This window comes from Phyllosticta citribraziliensis (genome assembly GCF_038025025.1).
Source record: "Phyllosticta citribraziliensis strain CPC 17464 chromosome Unknown J3D65scaffold_13, whole genome shotgun sequence".
Taxonomy (NCBI): domain Eukaryota; kingdom Fungi; phylum Ascomycota; class Dothideomycetes; order Botryosphaeriales; family Phyllostictaceae; genus Phyllosticta; species Phyllosticta citribraziliensis.
In genome coordinates, this window is record NW_027117350.1 from 158,396 (window position 1) to 175,086 (window position 16,691).

At 55.4% G+C, this 16,691-nt stretch overlaps 7 protein-coding genes across 7 annotated transcripts; 2 read left to right on the forward strand and 5 right to left on the reverse strand.

Annotated features, from left to right (window-relative positions):
• Positions 1–47: 47 nt before the first annotated feature.
• On the reverse strand, positions 48–2,204 carry J3D65DRAFT_687005 (uncharacterized protein; the record flags this gene model as incomplete). The annotated part of the gene is made up of 3 exons (XM_066803838.1): positions 48–1,415; positions 1,468–2,102; positions 2,154–2,204. 3 exons carry the CDS (start codon positions 2,202–2,204, stop codon positions 464–466), a joined length of 1,638 nt encoding a protein of 545 aa, XP_066650671.1. The 3' UTR covers positions 48–463.
• Positions 2,205–2,649: 445 nt separating this feature from the next.
• Positions 2,650–3,587, reverse strand: J3D65DRAFT_671561 (uncharacterized protein; the record flags this gene model as incomplete). Its single annotated transcript, XM_066803400.1, has 2 exons — positions 2,650–3,361; positions 3,418–3,587. 2 exons carry the CDS (start codon positions 3,585–3,587, stop codon positions 2,650–2,652), a joined length of 882 nt encoding a protein of 293 aa, XP_066650672.1.
• A 968-nt stretch (positions 3,588–4,555) lies between these two features.
• Positions 4,556–6,161, reverse strand: J3D65DRAFT_671562 (Rad9-domain-containing protein; the record flags this gene model as incomplete). The annotated part of the gene is made up of 6 exons (XM_066803401.1): positions 4,556–4,573; positions 4,625–5,340; positions 5,399–5,614; positions 5,662–5,800; positions 5,852–5,989; positions 6,048–6,161. 6 exons carry the CDS (start codon positions 6,159–6,161, stop codon positions 4,556–4,558), a joined length of 1,341 nt encoding a protein of 446 aa, XP_066650673.1.
• Positions 6,162–6,327: 166 nt separating this feature from the next.
• J3D65DRAFT_638903 (uncharacterized protein) lies at positions 6,328–8,807 on the forward strand. Its single transcript, XM_066801659.1, has 6 exons — positions 6,328–6,538; positions 6,593–6,817; positions 6,872–7,014; positions 7,066–7,216; positions 7,263–8,200; positions 8,370–8,807. Exons 1-6 carry the CDS (start codon positions 6,360–6,362, stop codon positions 8,408–8,410), a joined length of 1,677 nt encoding a protein of 558 aa, XP_066650674.1. The 5' UTR covers positions 6,328–6,359; the 3' UTR covers positions 8,411–8,807.
• J3D65DRAFT_638904 (fungal-specific transcription factor domain-containing protein) lies at positions 8,675–11,313 on the reverse strand. The gene is made up of 4 exons (XM_066801660.1): positions 11,128–11,313; positions 10,986–11,060; positions 9,799–10,933; positions 8,675–9,738 (listed from the first exon to the last, which is right to left on the reverse strand). The coding sequence occupies exons 1-4, from the start codon at positions 11,143–11,145 to the stop codon at positions 8,819–8,821; spliced, it is 2,148 nt and encodes a 715-aa protein (XP_066650675.1). The 5' UTR covers positions 11,146–11,313; the 3' UTR covers positions 8,675–8,818.
• A 655-nt stretch (positions 11,314–11,968) lies between these two features.
• Positions 11,969–12,766, reverse strand: J3D65DRAFT_606871 (DASH complex subunit Duo1-domain-containing protein; the record flags this gene model as incomplete). The annotated part of the gene is made up of 2 exons (XM_066798466.1): positions 11,969–12,436; positions 12,500–12,766. The coding sequence occupies 2 exons, from the start codon at positions 12,764–12,766 to the stop codon at positions 11,969–11,971; spliced, it is 735 nt and encodes a 244-aa protein (XP_066650676.1).
• A 338-nt stretch (positions 12,767–13,104) lies between these two features.
• Positions 13,105–15,015, forward strand: J3D65DRAFT_130227 (uncharacterized protein). The gene has a single exon (XM_066793882.1). The coding sequence runs from the start codon at positions 13,268–13,270 to the stop codon at positions 14,717–14,719; it is 1,452 nt and encodes a 483-aa protein (XP_066650677.1). The 5' UTR covers positions 13,105–13,267; the 3' UTR covers positions 14,720–15,015.
• The last annotated feature ends 1,676 nt before the right edge of the window (positions 15,016–16,691 follow it).

Here is a 16,691-nt window from a genome sequence, read left to right on the forward strand (position 1 = left end):
CCACGATCCGGCGGCTATTAGAGCCTCCTAGCACCGCGGCGTAACCGTGCCAATCACCGGTTTGGTAGACGTGCAGATGTGCAGATTCCCAAAATATCCGCCTCTTCCTACTGGATCGTCGTCGTATTTTGCGTTAGCGCCCACCAATCTCAACGTCGTAATGGTTGCGATTCTTGGATCTGGCAAATCATGAGAAACCATCGCCGGATATTCCTTTGGTCTCGGCCTCCGCGAAACCCAACCAAGGATTACCGCTTCTCTTTCCGATGGCTTGTCGAGATCTCTTCCAAGGTCTTAAGCGCCCGGTCGAGGGTCATTGCAATCCGCAAGGCAGAAAGCGGAGGTTCCAAACAGAGCCTTTGCACAAGACATTGGGTGTCATTTGCGATCTGAATCAATTCAGCCTGACAGAAGAAGAGTCCGTGATGTCAACGAGTGAGCCTTGCGAGTCTGCCTTGGACACTCAGGCGTGTCCGTTTGCCGCCTTCTTGCGCAGCCTCGCCTCAACATTCTCCTGCCACCAAGAGGGCCAATCGACCACCTTTCTGTGCCTTCTAGCCTCCTCGGCTGCGAATACCATGGCGTGGCTCTGCAAGACTTCCTCCAAAGTGCACCCGATGAAGCTCCTCTGTGCCGCTTCAACCCCCAAGCGCCCATCTTTGACGGCAGCGACCGCCTGAACAAACTGCGTCGCTAGCCCATCGTCACCCCCGCCGTGCCCGCCCCCTCTTAGCTCTGGATGATGCGTCTCCGTCTTGCCCGTTGCGAAATTGTGCACCTTGATCGTCGTGCTGTCGTACTCAATCTCGCCTTCGGTGCCGTAGATGCGGCCGCGGCGTTCGCAAATCTTCTCCGTAAAAGCCACCATGTGGAACTGTGCCGTTTTGGCAAATTGATTGGCTGCGGGGTCGTCCTCCCAGCTGATTGTTACGCATTGATCGTCGCAGACGTCGTTGTCAGATTCCCATGCGCATCGCCCGAACCATGGACGTTTACGTATCTCATCATCTGGCGTATCGGGAGTATAGTCCTCGGCCAAGTCCTTGAGGAGTTGCTTTTCAGCTGCTTCGATCCCCTCGTTGATTAGAACGTCCTCGTTCTCAGGGTTGACAATCTTGACGGGCCACTTCGCGTTACCACTCTTCAAATGTCGCTCGACATAAATCTTGGTGGCACTGAATGTACAATCTTTTTCCAAAGGACATGATTGGCAGTTGGTCGCGCTTCCCGCAGCCTGTGGTTTCCTGGCTTTCCGGAAGTAGTTGAGTTTCCCAGTTGAAGTCACAAATGCCGGCTTGTGGATTTTTTCATCCTCTTTGGCTGGCTCACTCATCATCCACAGAATAAAGTCAATATCATGACACGACTTGGTGAGTAGCGAAGGAGCAGTGCTCGACTCGCGTCTCCAATTTCCCCTGTTAAACTGTCAACAGCATCATTACCGAGCGAGCAGAAGCAAAAGCTTACCTGACGTAACTGTGGGAGAAATGCCACCATCCGACAGGCTCCGTATGCTCGACACTCAGGATGTCGCCCACGACCCTGTCCTCTCTCACCAATTTTCGCAAGAGCATGTTGTGCGGCGAATACCTCAAGACGTGGCCAATACTAAACACTCTCTCCTGCCATCTTGTCTCTTGGTCAGAGCCGAGCATCGCCTCGTAAATCTTGACGCAGTCCTCCAAAGTCGTCGCCAACGGCTTCTCGCACATGACGTGCAAGCCCAGCGGTGCCAGACCCTCCACCACCTCCCGGTGCATCTCGTCCAGGACGCACACGAAAGCCGCATCGACGCCTTCCGCCCAACCCTGTTCTCCCGCATCGACTCGCGATCTTCGCTGCTCCTCCCACGCCACAAAGTCTTGCCAGTCGCTGAATTGTTGCCTGCTCCGGTGTTGCGCTTCGTCTCCTTGCTCATGGCCCTCGCGTTGTGGCGGCTCAATCAAATCGCGCGCAAACTTCCTTCTCTTGTAATCGATGGGCTCGGCAACAGCGGCAATGACGCAGGCCGTGTGTCTTGCGATGGCTTTGGCATAGGCGCGGCCGCGCGAGCCAGCGCCGATGATGAGAATGCGAGGCGGCGAGGGCGACGATGAGAGGAGCTTTTTGGGGCGCAGCGGTAGAGACGAGCAGGCCGAGCTTGGAGGATGAACAGGCGACGCGTCCGAGGCTACGGCGCTCGCAGTGTCAGCTGTATGCGGCATTCTGGTGGAGGCAACGAGGTTGTTGGAATAGTTGGACGGAATACGATGATTAGTATCGAAGTGGAGACTGTCACAGCTGCTTGAGAGAGTATCGGAGATTGAAAGAAAAGTGGGAGAGAGCTGTCCGTTTATACGAGCGAAAGCGGTACAAAAAGAAGGTTGGAGCAAAGGGTGAGCTTGATGTGATGTGGATAATCGGTGAGAGGTGATTGGAGAGCGGACGTGGGGTAGCGAGAGGGCGATCAGGCCGTGATGCGCAGTCCGTGCGCAACCATAGGAACAGGAAGATTATCTTTGACCTTTTAAATTCATCACCTCACGAAGTTCAAATTCTTTTAATGACCTTCTCTGGCCTGCACTCAACTTCCTAGATGCACCTTTCTTCCCAAATAGCATCCTAACTCTAACCCAATCGTTCTGCAGTCCTGCAGCCGAAGCTGCGCCTTCAGTCTTGGTTTGAGCCATCTTCTGTCTCTTCTTTCTCCTCCCGCTTCGTCATAAGCTCCTCAAAGCCATCGATGTATTCGTCGTCCTCGTCCACGTACAGTGACTTGTCTCCTGCGGCTCCTTCCAATGGCGTGGCCCATGGAAGCACGTCGCCAGATTTCTTTGAAGCTTTTGCCGGCGACGACTTGACAATCTTCTTCCGAGGGCGCGGGGGCTCGTCGTCGATCTCGTCAGGTATATATATAGACCTTTTCTTTTTCCTCTTGTCTTTTTCCTCGAGCTTCTTGGTCGCCTCCGAGTTGATCAGGTTCAACCAATCTGATTTGCCAGTCTTTGCCGTGCCTGTCATACGGCTCTGGGGATCTTTTCCAACGGGCTTCATGCTGCCAGAAGCGCGAGGCTTGGGACCTTGGGCAGCCTTGGTAGCGGAGATGATCTCTAGCTCAGAGTCACTAGAGTCACTCACCACCACAGCAGCGCCTAGGGAGCTGTCATCTGCATGGTCGACGGGCTCGTCCTTGTGGAAGTCCTTGTGAAGTTGGTGTGCGAGGATCTCGCTGGCCCACCATCCGTAGTCTGGCTCGGTTTCGTCTACCACGCGCTCGATGATGGTCCAGAATGCTTCAAAACGCTTCGGCTCGTCGGCTTTGGTGAACTTGCCCAACTCGCCATTGTCGAATGCTGAAAGTTCTGTTTCCATCTTCCAGTGACTGAAGTTGAAGTGAGATGTTTGCTCGACTCGTGACAGTAGCAGGAGTGAACTTACAACTCGTAGACCACGGGAATGAAGACGCAGGCATGGAAAGGCGTCGGCTGCTCTCGCTTCAGCTCTGGTGGCACCTCCATGGGCAGTCTGCATTTGACTGCTGGCCACATCTTGCCACCCTTGCAGATCATGACGTACGCTTGCGCGCTCGCATCTCGCTCTTCAGTCATTGTCGGTGGCCGGTCGAATTGCTGGAAGGTCGAAGGTGTGGGGTAGAAACTCTGTGAAGTGGTGGAGTTTGACGAGTAGAGGGTGGGCACCGCCGAGAAGGTGGAGTGCGGAAGGAGGATGAGCGCCGGAGGGGGAGCGCCAGAGGAGGGTTTGTGCAGATTCACCACAGACAAGGATGACCAAAGGCCATCGTCTTGTTCAAGATTGCACAAGGCAGGAGGGAATTGACGACTAAGCGCAGGGAGAAAGTTCAGATGTCATCTCGCTCGCAAAATGATAGTTTAGGTCAACGGAATACCAATGAAAGAGGAGGCTACCGTGAATGACTCCAGATCTGCGAGAAGGAATGCAATGTGCTGATAAGAACTAGGCTTGAACAGAGAGAAGAACAGGAGAGCAAGGTCTTATCACAATTGATGTGGCGAACGTTGGAGCAATGAAAAGCACTACTTTACTCAATAGAGAACAGCACCGAATTGAGAAGTGATATGATCAGCTTGACTGAGAGCTGTTGCTGCTCTGTTCGTCAGGCTCTTGCATGAAAGCCTGGGATTGCGTGCATGGCCGCGCTCTGCTGTAGAATTCCGTGGGCAGCGAAAGCTGTGGCTGTACAGAGGAAAACCACTGAGGATTAGAGGAGAGCAGATGGTGATAACTCATCCCCTTGACCGGACAATAAAGTGAGCAGTCAACATCATGCTTGTAGGATCAGGGTGCCTGTATGCCACGAGATCATTGTAAGTTTTCCAATATCTTATTGATCTTTCCGTCTCATCTTTCTTGGAGCTGGCGCTTCTTCTCTTTTTGTATTACACAGAGACTTTCGAATCATTCAGCAAGAAGTGCCGTTTGACATTTGGGATCCCTCGGTATCGTACCTGAAAACGGGCGGATTCTCCGCTTTTGGAAACGTGATTTATTTCCTGCGAGTTTGGCGTTTGGGGGAATATCGTATAAGGTGAAAGAATCACCAAAGTCCTCGAATCTGCTTCTGTTAGCTCTTTCGGGAGGAGCCCACTACCAGGGCCACACAAACCTGCGATAGCCGCTGGGTAGGTGCCAACGGATCACCATCACTTCTAGCCTGTGTCTCCGTTCCCGTGTCCTGCCTTGGTATCGACACTGACGCTGACGCAGTTGATGCGCTGTCTCGAAATCTTCGAGGGGCTGAATTATCAGCACTGGCGTCCCACCCAAGCGTCTCCTCTTCGTCATAATCGGTTGGGTCCCATCGTGCATCCTCGTCTTCATCTTGCGGTATGAAGAGCGACCCGGTCTCCTCCGGCTGTGGCCGCCGTTGGGCTGGCTGTTGCTGCTCGTCTGGATGAGTCGATGGCCGCGCAGCGGAGCCTGGGGCACGGCGCTGGCGGGTTGCAGTGCGAGAGGGTACATGAGGTGGAGGAGGCATTTCAGACGCGCCTCTGGCACCGGCGACAGAAGCCGTCGCACTTGTTGCGCGCGTCTGGGCGCGACTGGCTGAAGGTGCAGGGGTGTCTGTGCTTAGGGAAGGGTCCCCTATAGTCATGAGGGTGAATTCGCAAGTAATGCCTTGAATGCCGTAGCTTAATTGCAGTGGGTGCGTAGCTTGCGAATAGAAGGCGTGGATAGAGCTGCGTAATTGCGCCGCGTGTAGAACAATTGACTTGAAGTCCCTGACGCTGATGACTATGTGCTCTTTTTCGGCAGCGGAGAAGACCTCAAAGTCATCGGTACTGAGAGAAACGGAGGTTTGGAGAGGCGCCTTTAGGATTTCTGGACAGCAGGGACAATTAGAAGCGGTGTGGACTTTGATGATGTAGGCATATTATACCTCTGCCATTGGTGACTTTCTCCGTGAAGCTGGTATACGTAACACGTCCATTTTCTGCGTAGATATCAAGCTGTTCGGTTTTTGGGCCAAAGAATTCAATGGCTTCTTTCAGTGCCCCCGAGTGGATGGACCAGTGGTTTTTGGCCGATTGCCTGTCAAACAAGGCATGCACCACCTCAACTGGCTCATAAGTGAGCTTGTATGTCTTTGTCACGCCTTGAGGGATTAGTCTAAAGCTGTGTCAAGGGGGCGGATGCGGTCACCTTGGTTGGACAGCATCTTGATGATCAACCGACACTCTGCCTCGTCAGGACGATCTTGCAGGCTGACTTGACATCGGTCGACGGTCGTATCCTTGCCTTTGGGATCCAGCATGCGACCTTTGAAGACGGAGAGCAACGCCTGGGCTTGTTATGGACAGAAAATACAGGGAATCTGCCGAGTCGATCGTACCTTGTTGTAGATGCTGAACGTGAAGCGGCCGTCGATGCTGGATTGACTAGGGGAGAAATCGTAGCGTGAAAAGAACCGAGAATCGAGCGCAAAGGAAGCAAAGGCAGTCTTGGACGAATTGAGAGCAGTAAGGGAAAGCTGACGACAAGGAAATTATTCGAGATTCATTGAAATTTTGGCAGCAACAAGGACGTACTCTTTCACGTCTTGCCTCGAGAGATACGGACTCGCTGAATTTGCTGAGGCATGTGAGGGCGTCGTGCAGCATGGCCAAGGCCTCAGGTTGTAAAGAAAACGCCAGAGAGACCATTTTGGAGAGCAAAGGGATGGTGTCGTGGTTGGTGGGTTGGAAGGACGCCCCGCGTGGGAACCGGAAGACGCGTCGAACGCACGGACCTCCGCGCCCCAGTGCATCGGATCGGTACGTCATCCATGTCATGGCCGTTCGTTCCGCCCACCGGCCTCTACTCGTCCCAAAACAACATCCATCTCGCCCTCTCCAACCATCATGGCTGTGCCGGATCATAGCCGCGCTGCCCGTGTGCCTCAAAGGGTTCCTGACATGGTAGATGACGTCCTTCACATAATCTGCGAGGCTCTGGCCAAGGAGCACGATTTCGCGACCTTGTTCAACTGCGTGCTTGCCGGCAAGCGGCTCGCCTCGCCTGCAATCAAGCAACTCTACCGGTAAGTTAATTCACACCCCGGCATTGGGGGCACAACTGATCCAATCCTTTCCAGCACGCACAGCGTGTGCACTTCCTTTGGTGGCGGCGATACCGAAAATCTTGAACTGGCCCAGCAGCGCCTGGTGGTTCAGCGATGGGCAATCTTGTGGCGTTCCATCATCGCGTCTACCATGAAGGAGACTATGTACCCCTATGCGAAACACGTCCGATCCCTGGACCTCCGCAATCTCTCCTACCTCCTCGAGGACCCCAAGTTTGCCGGAACCAACGTTGCCAAGTTTGTCACGTTTGCTTCCGTCACTTTTGGTATTAGTCTGACTGGTGTACTCAGGTACTTCTTCGGTGGATCCATGTCCAAGTTCCGCATCACAAAGCCCCGGCCCAATCCTCGTATCGATACGGCTGCCGTCCTGGAAGCAGTCGGAGACGCCATCACCGAGCACGCCCCATCGTTGGAGATTGTCTCTGGAGATGGTATGCACATGCTCGTGTCAAAAACGCGACAACCCGCTAACAAGTATCAAGTCAACAGCCGCGAGCTCATCAAATGGGCCCCAAAGCTGTCGAATCTCCGTGCCCTGGAGCTTTGGTCTGGTGCTGCCTTGGATGATCCGCAAGCCCGTGAGGCCATCATTGCCTCTTGTCCCAAGTTCACTGCACTGAGCTTCTACAAATGGTTAGGACCCTTAGCCTGTAGGCTTTCGGCCACTAATCCCTCGCAGGTTTGACAAGGATGTCGACGAGAAGATGAGTCACTTCGTTAGCGGCCTCACGTCTCCCAGTCTCCGCAGCTTCGAAGTCATTGGCAGCTCCGACATTAGTGCCAGTACCTACCTTGCTCTGAACTCCCACGGCCTATCCCTTAGCAACCTTAGTATGAACCTGAAGCCGACTGACTTGCCGCACTTGCCTTTGCTGAAAGGCTGTACTGCCCTTGAGCACTTGAGACTTGAGCTGACCCCGGCTCGCGGAGGCCCTCCGCAGTCGGAGATGGAGAACTTCAACGAGTTCCGCCATGAGATGAGCGACTGGCTCGGAAACTGTAAGCGGCTCAAAACGCTTACCATCAATGGAGTAGATGCGGCCGCCGATATCATGACGCCCGTCCTCGTCAACGAAAGCCTCAAGCTCCACACTCTTGACCTCGACTCGTACAACGGCGGCACACAAGAACAGTTTCACAAGGCACTTGCATGCCAGAAGCATCTGGAGAAGCTGCGCCTCGATGGCGAACCAGACAACATGACGCGTGACGATCTTAACGCCTTTGCTAAATCCATCGCTCAGCTCCACAACCTCAAGAGCCTCAGGCTCTCCGGCGTGTGCGACTCTTTCCAGGACGAGCATCTCATCACCCTTGCCGAAAATCTCCCCTGTCTTGAAGAATTCTACTTCACGGGAGTGGGTGTGAGCGACGCCATCCTACCGTCCCTCGCCAAGATTAGCAACCTGCGTGTTCTCAACATATTGGCCATCAGCAAGTTCAGCTGCGAAGGACTTATTGATTTTGCGGAACAGTTGGGCCCGTCGAACCGCGGCATCGTCATTGCAATCAACTCGGCCGACCCCTACTACAACATTGACGAATGCTCCCTGGGCCGCATCAACGACGTGCTGCGCAAGCGGGTCGACGGCAAACTTGAGTTTATGCTCTTCAGAGGTGAGTTGCGGTATCTCTACCATGCACATCATAACCATCTCTTGGTCGGCCACGTAGTTCCATTGGCCGACAACCACCGCGGCCTCGTCTACATCTACCCTTTGGCTATCATCCAACTTTGAGAGACCCAAAAAGACACTGGCTGATCGTCATGAGCCTTGTGCCTCAGACCCCGACGTAACCGACTTCGAAGGCTCCGATTCCGACTAGTTCGGCTGTTTTGAGCGAGAATCGCGAGCCTACCCTCGAACTTCGACTTCTTTCTCCCCTTTTGAATTACTAATATGAGGAGCCATGGACTTGGGACGGCTGGTTTTAGGCTATCAATGGGGGCCGGCGTACTTGGGGACAGGCCATATTCGACTGGCGGTCATGATGGGATTGAGCATTGCCCATCTGGGGAGCATTCATCAGATCGTCCAACACTCTTCTCCTTGCGTCAGGCGGCGGTGGGTGGGCGGGCAGGCAGGCAGTCAGGCAGTCAGGCAGGGTTTTGTTTTCGTGATACCACTGGATACGGAATGAAAAAATGGCGATATGGGCTCCTCTTCTCTCTCCCATCAAGCCGCGCCTCCACACTCTCATACCTGTACTCACTACTCCCGCGGGCAAACTCTCCTACGCTCCCGGCCCAAGCGTCCAGTCCCAATCCAAGCCCCGCAGCAGCTCCGTCGACAGATCCGCGCCACCGCTGCCTAGCAACGTGTCCATATTCTCAAATGCATTGTCAAAGTTGAGCCAGTCGGGAGACTCGTTGCTGAACTCGCCGCTGAGCGATCCCGTCGATGGCGTGTGCTCCGTCCCCGCCGGCATGGCGGCGGCCGTAGCAGATGCGGTCGTGGAGGTGAGGGGCGCGCCGGTGTTGGGCCCGCCGCCGCGCTCGCTGCTGATGGCGGGTTGGGGCGTGGCGGCGAGCATCGAGGGGACGGAGACGGGGGTAAGTGTTGGGACGGACGGCGAGGTGCCCGCGCTCTGCGAGGGGTTGGCGTTGGGGTTTGCGGCGCCGCTGTGATGAGATGATCCAGTGACGGCCGTGGGCGCAGATGGATCTGGCAGCGTTGTCGACGCCCAGTTGGCACCCACGTCGCTAGAAGGAGGACGCGATGCGGTGCCAGCCTTCCACGCGTTTCTCGAGGAGGCTGTTTTGGACTCCTGCTGCCGCCGGTTGGTAGACCGATCCGCCTTTTTCAGCGCTGCGGCGCCTAGGTCGGCCATGCAGCCGGCGCTCCACCACGTGGCGCGTAGTTTCTCGAGCAGCTTACAGCAATTCTTGAAGTCTTCTTTGGCCCGATTCTTGTGGCCTTGGAGCTTACTGCGGCGGAATTGGCGGTAGGCGACGGTCATGGCGAGGGCTAGCGAGTAGGGGACTATGGGGAGGGGAGGAAGGTCGCTGGGGAACTCGTTGCTGAGTATTGATATCACGCGCACGGCTGAGAGACTCTGGCGCACCGAGGAGGGCGTGGATCGCACCGGGTCGGTGATGGATCTGGATTTGTGCGAGGCCATGGCGACGGCGTGGTAGAAGAGCTCAAGGGCAGCTGGTACATGTGTGAGCATCGTCCGTTTTGGAAGCTGACCATGGCTAGGGGGGACTGTACCTACAATGGGACCCTTGAGCTGGTCACCAATTTCCCCTATTATGTCTTCGAAACCCGGAAACGCGTCTTCCAGGCCAGTGACTGATGGGTCGCAGCCCGGTCTGTACAACTCGATGACCCGGTCGAGAATGGCAGCCAAGACCAACCAAATCGCAAAAGGCGTTCGCCTTCGCTCCGGCTTTGCGGTCCAGTTTTCCAACTGGTTGTCCCGCTCGTGCATGTACTGCGGTCTTCCGTGGATTGTCGCGTTGATCTTGTCCAGAGACCAAAGGCACCAGAAAAGCTTCTCCATGGCCTCGCTCTTCTCGTTGTTCTGCTGACGCCCGAACTGCAGACCGATTGTGTGCGCGTGGTGTATGGCTTGGACCAGGTGCATGGACGCTGCGTCGGCACCGTCGACGCCTTCGCTGTAGAGAGATATTAGTGTCAACACTTGGATGACCGTAATGCGGTCTTTTTCTAGATTAGCATGTAGGCCAGCCACGATGGCCGCGTAGAGCCTTTTTGCAAACTCTCGTGGTGCGAGGAGGTTTGGATTGTTTGACAGGTAAAGATGATGTGCGATGCCCTCATGTCTGCTCGCGACGAGACACATGGCTTGAAGGAGCATTCTTGACCCATCGCCGCTGTGCTTGCGATCATAAAAGGTCTTTTGGTCAACTACTGGAAGCAGTGGATTCACATATTCGAAATACACAGCCAGCAATACATCAACAACTTGGGCGTCTGGGACAGTGGAGACTCCAACGGCATCCAGATAAGCCTGCAGGGTGCTTTTGATGAGTGATTCCTCGGCATCCTGACCTGTGACGTTGGGAGGCGTGCCGTTTCGATCTCGCTCGGTGGTGGATCCTTCAGCTTCATCTGTAGCCGTCACCCAACCACCTACTTTTTCGCCCGAGATGGGCTCCCGGATGTGCCCACTCATAACAGCCTCCGGGCTAAGATAGCCGATGAATCTTGAAGGCGGAACGCGACGGCCATCGTCGTGGCCGACGTGATGGCCTGGAAGGAGCTCACGTGACGGTCCGGCAGCACTTGAGCCTTCAGCTGGTGGTGCATCTTCGGTAGACGTGCTTGTTGGGTTGATGGATGCATGATCGTCGTCGTCATCAAAGGTGTGGATGCAACGTTTCTGGGAGAGAGTTAGCACGCAGGTCGAGCCGAGGTTCATTCAGCAGACTCACTCTGCGTTTCTTGCAGCTGTCGCAGGCCTTGTGGACACGCTTGCGTTTTCTGAAAAACTCATTATTTGCGGCAAACTGGTTGCGAGCAAGCCCTAGATCAGTTTTGGGTAATTCGAACTTGGTAAAGGATTCGCGCACATACAGTGATCATGCTCGACATGTTGAGACGGATCAAATCAGGCTTGGTGCTCAATCATGACATGACAGCGCCCAACTTTCCGAATCCTGCGGCATTTCAAATCTGACGTGCTGAAGCACTGTAACTGGCGCAATGAGCAATGGAGGCTTCAAGGAGCGACGTCAAAGAGCACGTGTTGGGTTGGACTGCGCTTAACCCAAAGAAGCCAAAGTGATTGCTAAGCGAGCTTCGGCAATTACATGTGGTGGCCGTCAGCCGCGTTAGAGCCGTCAATCAAAGATACTGCCATCTGCGGTGAACATGTGCACTGAAGAAATAAAGAGCGTCTGCATATTTCGATGAAAGATTTAACGTAGTGTAGGTCAAATAGCGAACGCTTTGTTTTGCGTCTTTGGCGCCGCTTGATGGGTATCTCACAAAAACCGCATGTACTTTGTCATCCACACTGGGTATCAAACGCCAGCTCCTGGCTAAGCCCACGGTGATGACTGCTCCCTGGGGGCGTCTGCGACAGGTCATGACTACTCTCTGGGGTTGGTGATGACTGCTCCCTGGGGGCGTCTGCGACAGGTCATGACTACTCTCTGGGGTTGTCTGCGACAGGACATGAATGCTCCAAGTCCCTAGGTGCGCACTTGTAGTAATGCGGTGGACGACTATTGCATGGTGCCAGGAACTACCATTTCTTTCGACAATCACTGTGGCTCCAGAAGCTGCCCGGCGTCTTTGGATCTTCGCTTCCGGACGTCAGGTCGCAGCATTCTCTCAATGACGTAACGCAGCACGAGCCCTGGGTAAGGCATGGTTGCTTTTCTCGGGTGTGGAATGAAATCCAAAACTCCGGTCAACCCCTGCCGCGACCCCTCAGACCTCTACCAATGCCGCTTCCAGCTCTTGATGCCGCTGTCTGTCTTGCTGTGCCGCGGACGCCGCCCTGTCCACCAACCCCAACATAATTCGTCGTGGGCCGTCCAGAGGTCGAAGTACTGCTTGCGCCAGCTCTACCTCTAAGTCCGCCTCTCCTGCCCCTTGTTCCGGTTGCACTGGTAGGTCTGGCCGCTGCCTCTGCTCTCCGCCTTTCGTCTTCTTCGGCCTTGCGTAGCGCGGCCTCACGACGAGCCGCGTCTTCGCGCTCGCGGCGCTCTGCGGCGTGTCGTGCAGCCATTTCGTCGGCTTCAAGATCGGCTACATCTTGCGAAGCACCTTGCCAATTGGGGCTCAGAATGAGACGTTGATTGTGCTCGGTTGCAGAGAGTATGCGGGTCCAGGTGTGGAGGAGGGTGGAGGCGGAGTTTACGGTGCGATTGACGGTCTGTTGGGGAGGTCAGCAATTTGGACCCCTGGTAGCTATAGCCGTGCAATGGATTGTCCCTACGTTCATGTTGTTGCGCGCCTTTTCCAGGCTCTCGACGACACCCTCGATGACCTTGTTGACTGAGCGGACCTGGTCCAGTTCTCGTTTCAATGCGGCCTCTCGAGCTTCTTGGGTAGTGTAACGCGATTCCGAGCGCTGGTGCCTTGGTTGGTCTGGCGACGCCGAGGGTGACGCATGTGGGTCTGCAAGCGCGGCTTTTGGCTTTCGCGCAGCGGGGGCGGGAGTGTCAAAGTCGATTTCCGAGTCGGAGAGGGAGGTGTCGGCCATGGTGGGGCAATGTTGGCACAGAGGGCGAAGAGTTGGCGAGAGTAGAGAGGGCGATTGTTGGGTGGTGCAGCTCGTGGAGGGGAGAGGTTGAAAGCACGGTCGCGTAAATAACACGCCGGGGCGCGGTCTTAGGTTGGGTCTTGGAGGCGCTCGGGCCAGGTCAGCCTCCCACATTCCCGTCCGGACGCCCAGCCTGCCTGGGCTGCGACACCACGCCCGGCATCCATCTCCGCATCTACCTACCTAGGTATCCATCCATCCTTGCATTCATCTCACCTTCCGCCGACACCTCACCTCACCTCACTTCGACTCCTCCTGCCTTTACGGCGTCAAGCTCAGGCAGTCCCGCTCGTCGCTTCCACACCTCCGTAGCCCGCACCGCACCGCACCCCGTTAGCTAGCAGACCCGACCGCGTTTGTTTAGATCCCGGCCGCAAACCGCTGGTCCGTCAGTTGGCGCAGCCATTCTTCCACTGCCATCACGCCGACTCGCTCCCCAGAATGGCTGCCACTCCTCCACTTCCTGAGCGCATTTCTACGCCGCCTGCGCCAGCCCGCGGTCCGCAGTTGGATGACTGGGAGCCATACCGTCGTTCACGCCGAGTCGCTGCACAACGCGACAGGCACCTGCAAAATCACTCTGCCTCTCCTCCTCAAAAGTCAACCGCCTCATCTGCCCGCGCCCGCGCCCGCGCCTCGACACCACTCGGCAGGCGCTCCTCCCCACACTCCTCCTCCACCGCTCAAACCATTTCACCTCCATCCTCACCACACTCCCCCATCAAGCGCACTACCCTCGGCGCCTTCAAACCTCGCGACATCCGCCGCAGCTTCGACTCCGACTCGGACCCATTCACCACAAGCTCCAAGGGAGAGTCTTCTAGCCTAACGGCCGGTCCCATTCTACCAACCCCCGCCAAAACGCCCGCCAAACGGAAGGTGTCCCAAGCCGCATTTGGCTCGACCGCCCGCGTGCTGTTTCACGACCGTCCGGCAACCATTGACGAAGTCATGCCTCCCAAGACCTCTCGCAAGAAGAAGCGCGCCGGCTTCTCGCTGGCCGGCTACTCCGAATCATTCGAATGCGACAAATCCAGCAAGATTGAAATCTACACCGATGGCAAAGAAAGGGTCCCAAGCTACAACCAAGAGGAGGACAATCCATTCGTCACGAAGCCTGGCGAGGCACGCCCCAAGCCCGGCCCTAGCTCCACCAAGCCCAAATCCGAGCGCGACGAGAAAATGGAACGCCGAGCTCGCAATGGAGAGGGCGTCATCCACGTCTTCCGTGGCAAAAAGTTCTTCTCAGAGTTCACCGACCACGACAGCGAAGTCGACGAAACCGAAAGTCCTCTGGGAGGTAGCCCCATCCGTCGCATAGCCGCCTCCTCTACGGCTCCCCGTCGCATCCTCCGTTCCTCGATCAAGCCTCGTCTGCTCTGGCCGACTGAGGAGCAGCAAGCCGCTCGAGAGCCTGGTTCGTCCAAGTCCGGCGAAGAAGACACCACCGACATCGAAGCTCCCTTCGACACCGACTCCGGCAAGCATTACCAAGTCTCGCGTGGCCACCGTTCCGCATTCCACGAAGAAGCGACTTCGGCTGTTCCTCAGCAGGACATTCCTACGTCTCAAACCCCGGCAAAGCAGCGTTGCATGGACTTTGCCACGCCTCCGCCCACGCGTTCAACTCGTGCCTCGACCAAGAAGGACGCCGTCGCCGACGAAGGCCCATCTCCTCAGCCGTCGCCCAGCCGCACCTCTCGCCAGGATGTCCAGTCCCTCGATGTCGCGCTTCCCGTGCCGAAGAAGCGCAGTCCATTCGACGCCTGGCGTCGCACCAAGTCGGGCTCTGGCTCGACCACGACCAAGAGGGAGGGCGACCTTCTCGAGCCCGCTGGCGCCAAGAGAACCAGAAGCGCAACGCACGCGCAAGCTTCTAGTTCGACGCAGTAGGCTCTGATCCTACAAGCCCTTTTCAAATGGAGACGTGTGTAGACGGGAGATTACATCGCCGCACTATATACTCTTCACTCTCAACACCCAACAACGTCTCATCAAAAATGGCATCAATGTTTGTTGCATGGTGCTTCTTTGACCGATGCACAACCGCTTGATCCAAAACGGCCGTGACTTTCACCACAGGTCACATCCATGCGAAACCATTCTCACCGACGCCGTCTTGGTACCCAACACCTGAGCGTTCTCGACTTGTCATTTGCACAGCACTGGTCCGGCGTTTTCTCAGGATCCAGTTCAACTTGGGTTGGTCTTTCCCGACAGGCTCTCTTTGGTGTAACGAATCTCCTTGATTGCTTGCCCCCTGCTTTGCTGCACCGTCACCCACATACTGGATACTCCTTACCCCGTCATACCCTTCTGCAAAGGATTCCCCACACAGCACTTTGCTTCCCTTGCGTAACCATTTCCCCTTTTTTTTTGCTCCTTTGTCGTCGCATTGGCCGAAGTTGGTCGATCGCGTTCTCTTCAAATTGCGCCATTACGACTCCCTTGGCTTGAAAAGTCTTGATCTCGCAAGCGGTCGGCATGCGCAAATCCGCGTTGGATGCGCGTTGGAAAAGCAAAAAAGCCGTCAACAAAAGGCTTCGTCTGCACTCAGTCATACAGCACGACAAAAGCACCCGAACCCTCCAAACTTTTTTCAACACAGACTGCACGACATTACCGAGCACCTCTTGCTCCAGGAATCAATTTGCTTTTCTCTTCTTTCGTGTGATTTCTTCCGGATGGATGGATGGATTGGGAACGACGGCAGAGGGCGCACTTCTTCCCTCGTGTTGTTTTACCACTACTACCCCTTTGCTTTTTCAGAGATTGGTCGGACCCACTGGACAGGAGGAGTCGAATGCAAGGCTTTCGTTCGGATCAAGTGGCGCCCTACTCGGGACCAGACTGCGCGGTCGACTGACAGTAGATAGAATGCCCAGGCGCAGATAATGCCGGTTGGGCGAGTAGGTAGACGAAATCAAAACTCGACATCACAACAATTGCGCGTCCCGCTTTGACATTGCTGATGTGCTTTACATACGTATCGCGTGGTCATGGGCAATAGCTCCGACCTTTCAAGATTCCTTTCAAGATTCCTTTCAAGATTCCTTTCAAGATTCGACGACTTCTCCTTCTTCTGAACCGGCGTTGCTCAAATAGTGAGCGCTTTATTCAACGCCTTTGGCGCCGCTCAATGGGCATCTCACTCAAACCACCACTTTACCCTCCATAGCGGTATTGAATCCAAGCTCCGAGATAAGCCCACGGTGATGACTGCTGGGGGCATCTGAGACAGGCCATGAATGCTCCCTGTGTGCACTTGTAGTGGTGCGGTGGAGTCCGCTCGACGTAGCAGCAGAAGAGAGCAGGCTCGTGAGCGGTGAAAAGTGAACCAAGCTCTTCTCGACTGAATCTTTGGGGTGCATGCAGAACATGACACGGCAAGGTATCAGGAATCCGCCTGCTCACTCACAAAATCACTGACTGGAAAGCAGACTGGGCAAGACAAGGGATTGGCGACATGCGCGCCGTGTAGCTACACCGAGCATTCGTCCGGACAGGCTGCCTTGAAATGTCCACGATCCTGCTGCGTTGACGATGACGACGATGACATGACATGACACGAGCCTCTTAGCCCTTGAGGCATCGGGCGGGCGGGCTAAACGATATGACAGACCGCCATGCGTTCGTTCCATTGATTAAGTGATTCATCGAGCTACAACCTCCGTCCGTCCATTCGTCCACGCAAACCGCATGCTCTCGAGCCGGTCTGTTTACCGAACAATGCGCGAGTAGGAGGATATTGATATTCGACTGAACCGAGCACGAGACCGACATGAGATGATGATGGCACTACGAGGTACTAGATAGGTAGGTAGGAAAAGGAATGCGCGAGGGAGAAAAGATGCAGCAGCGCAAA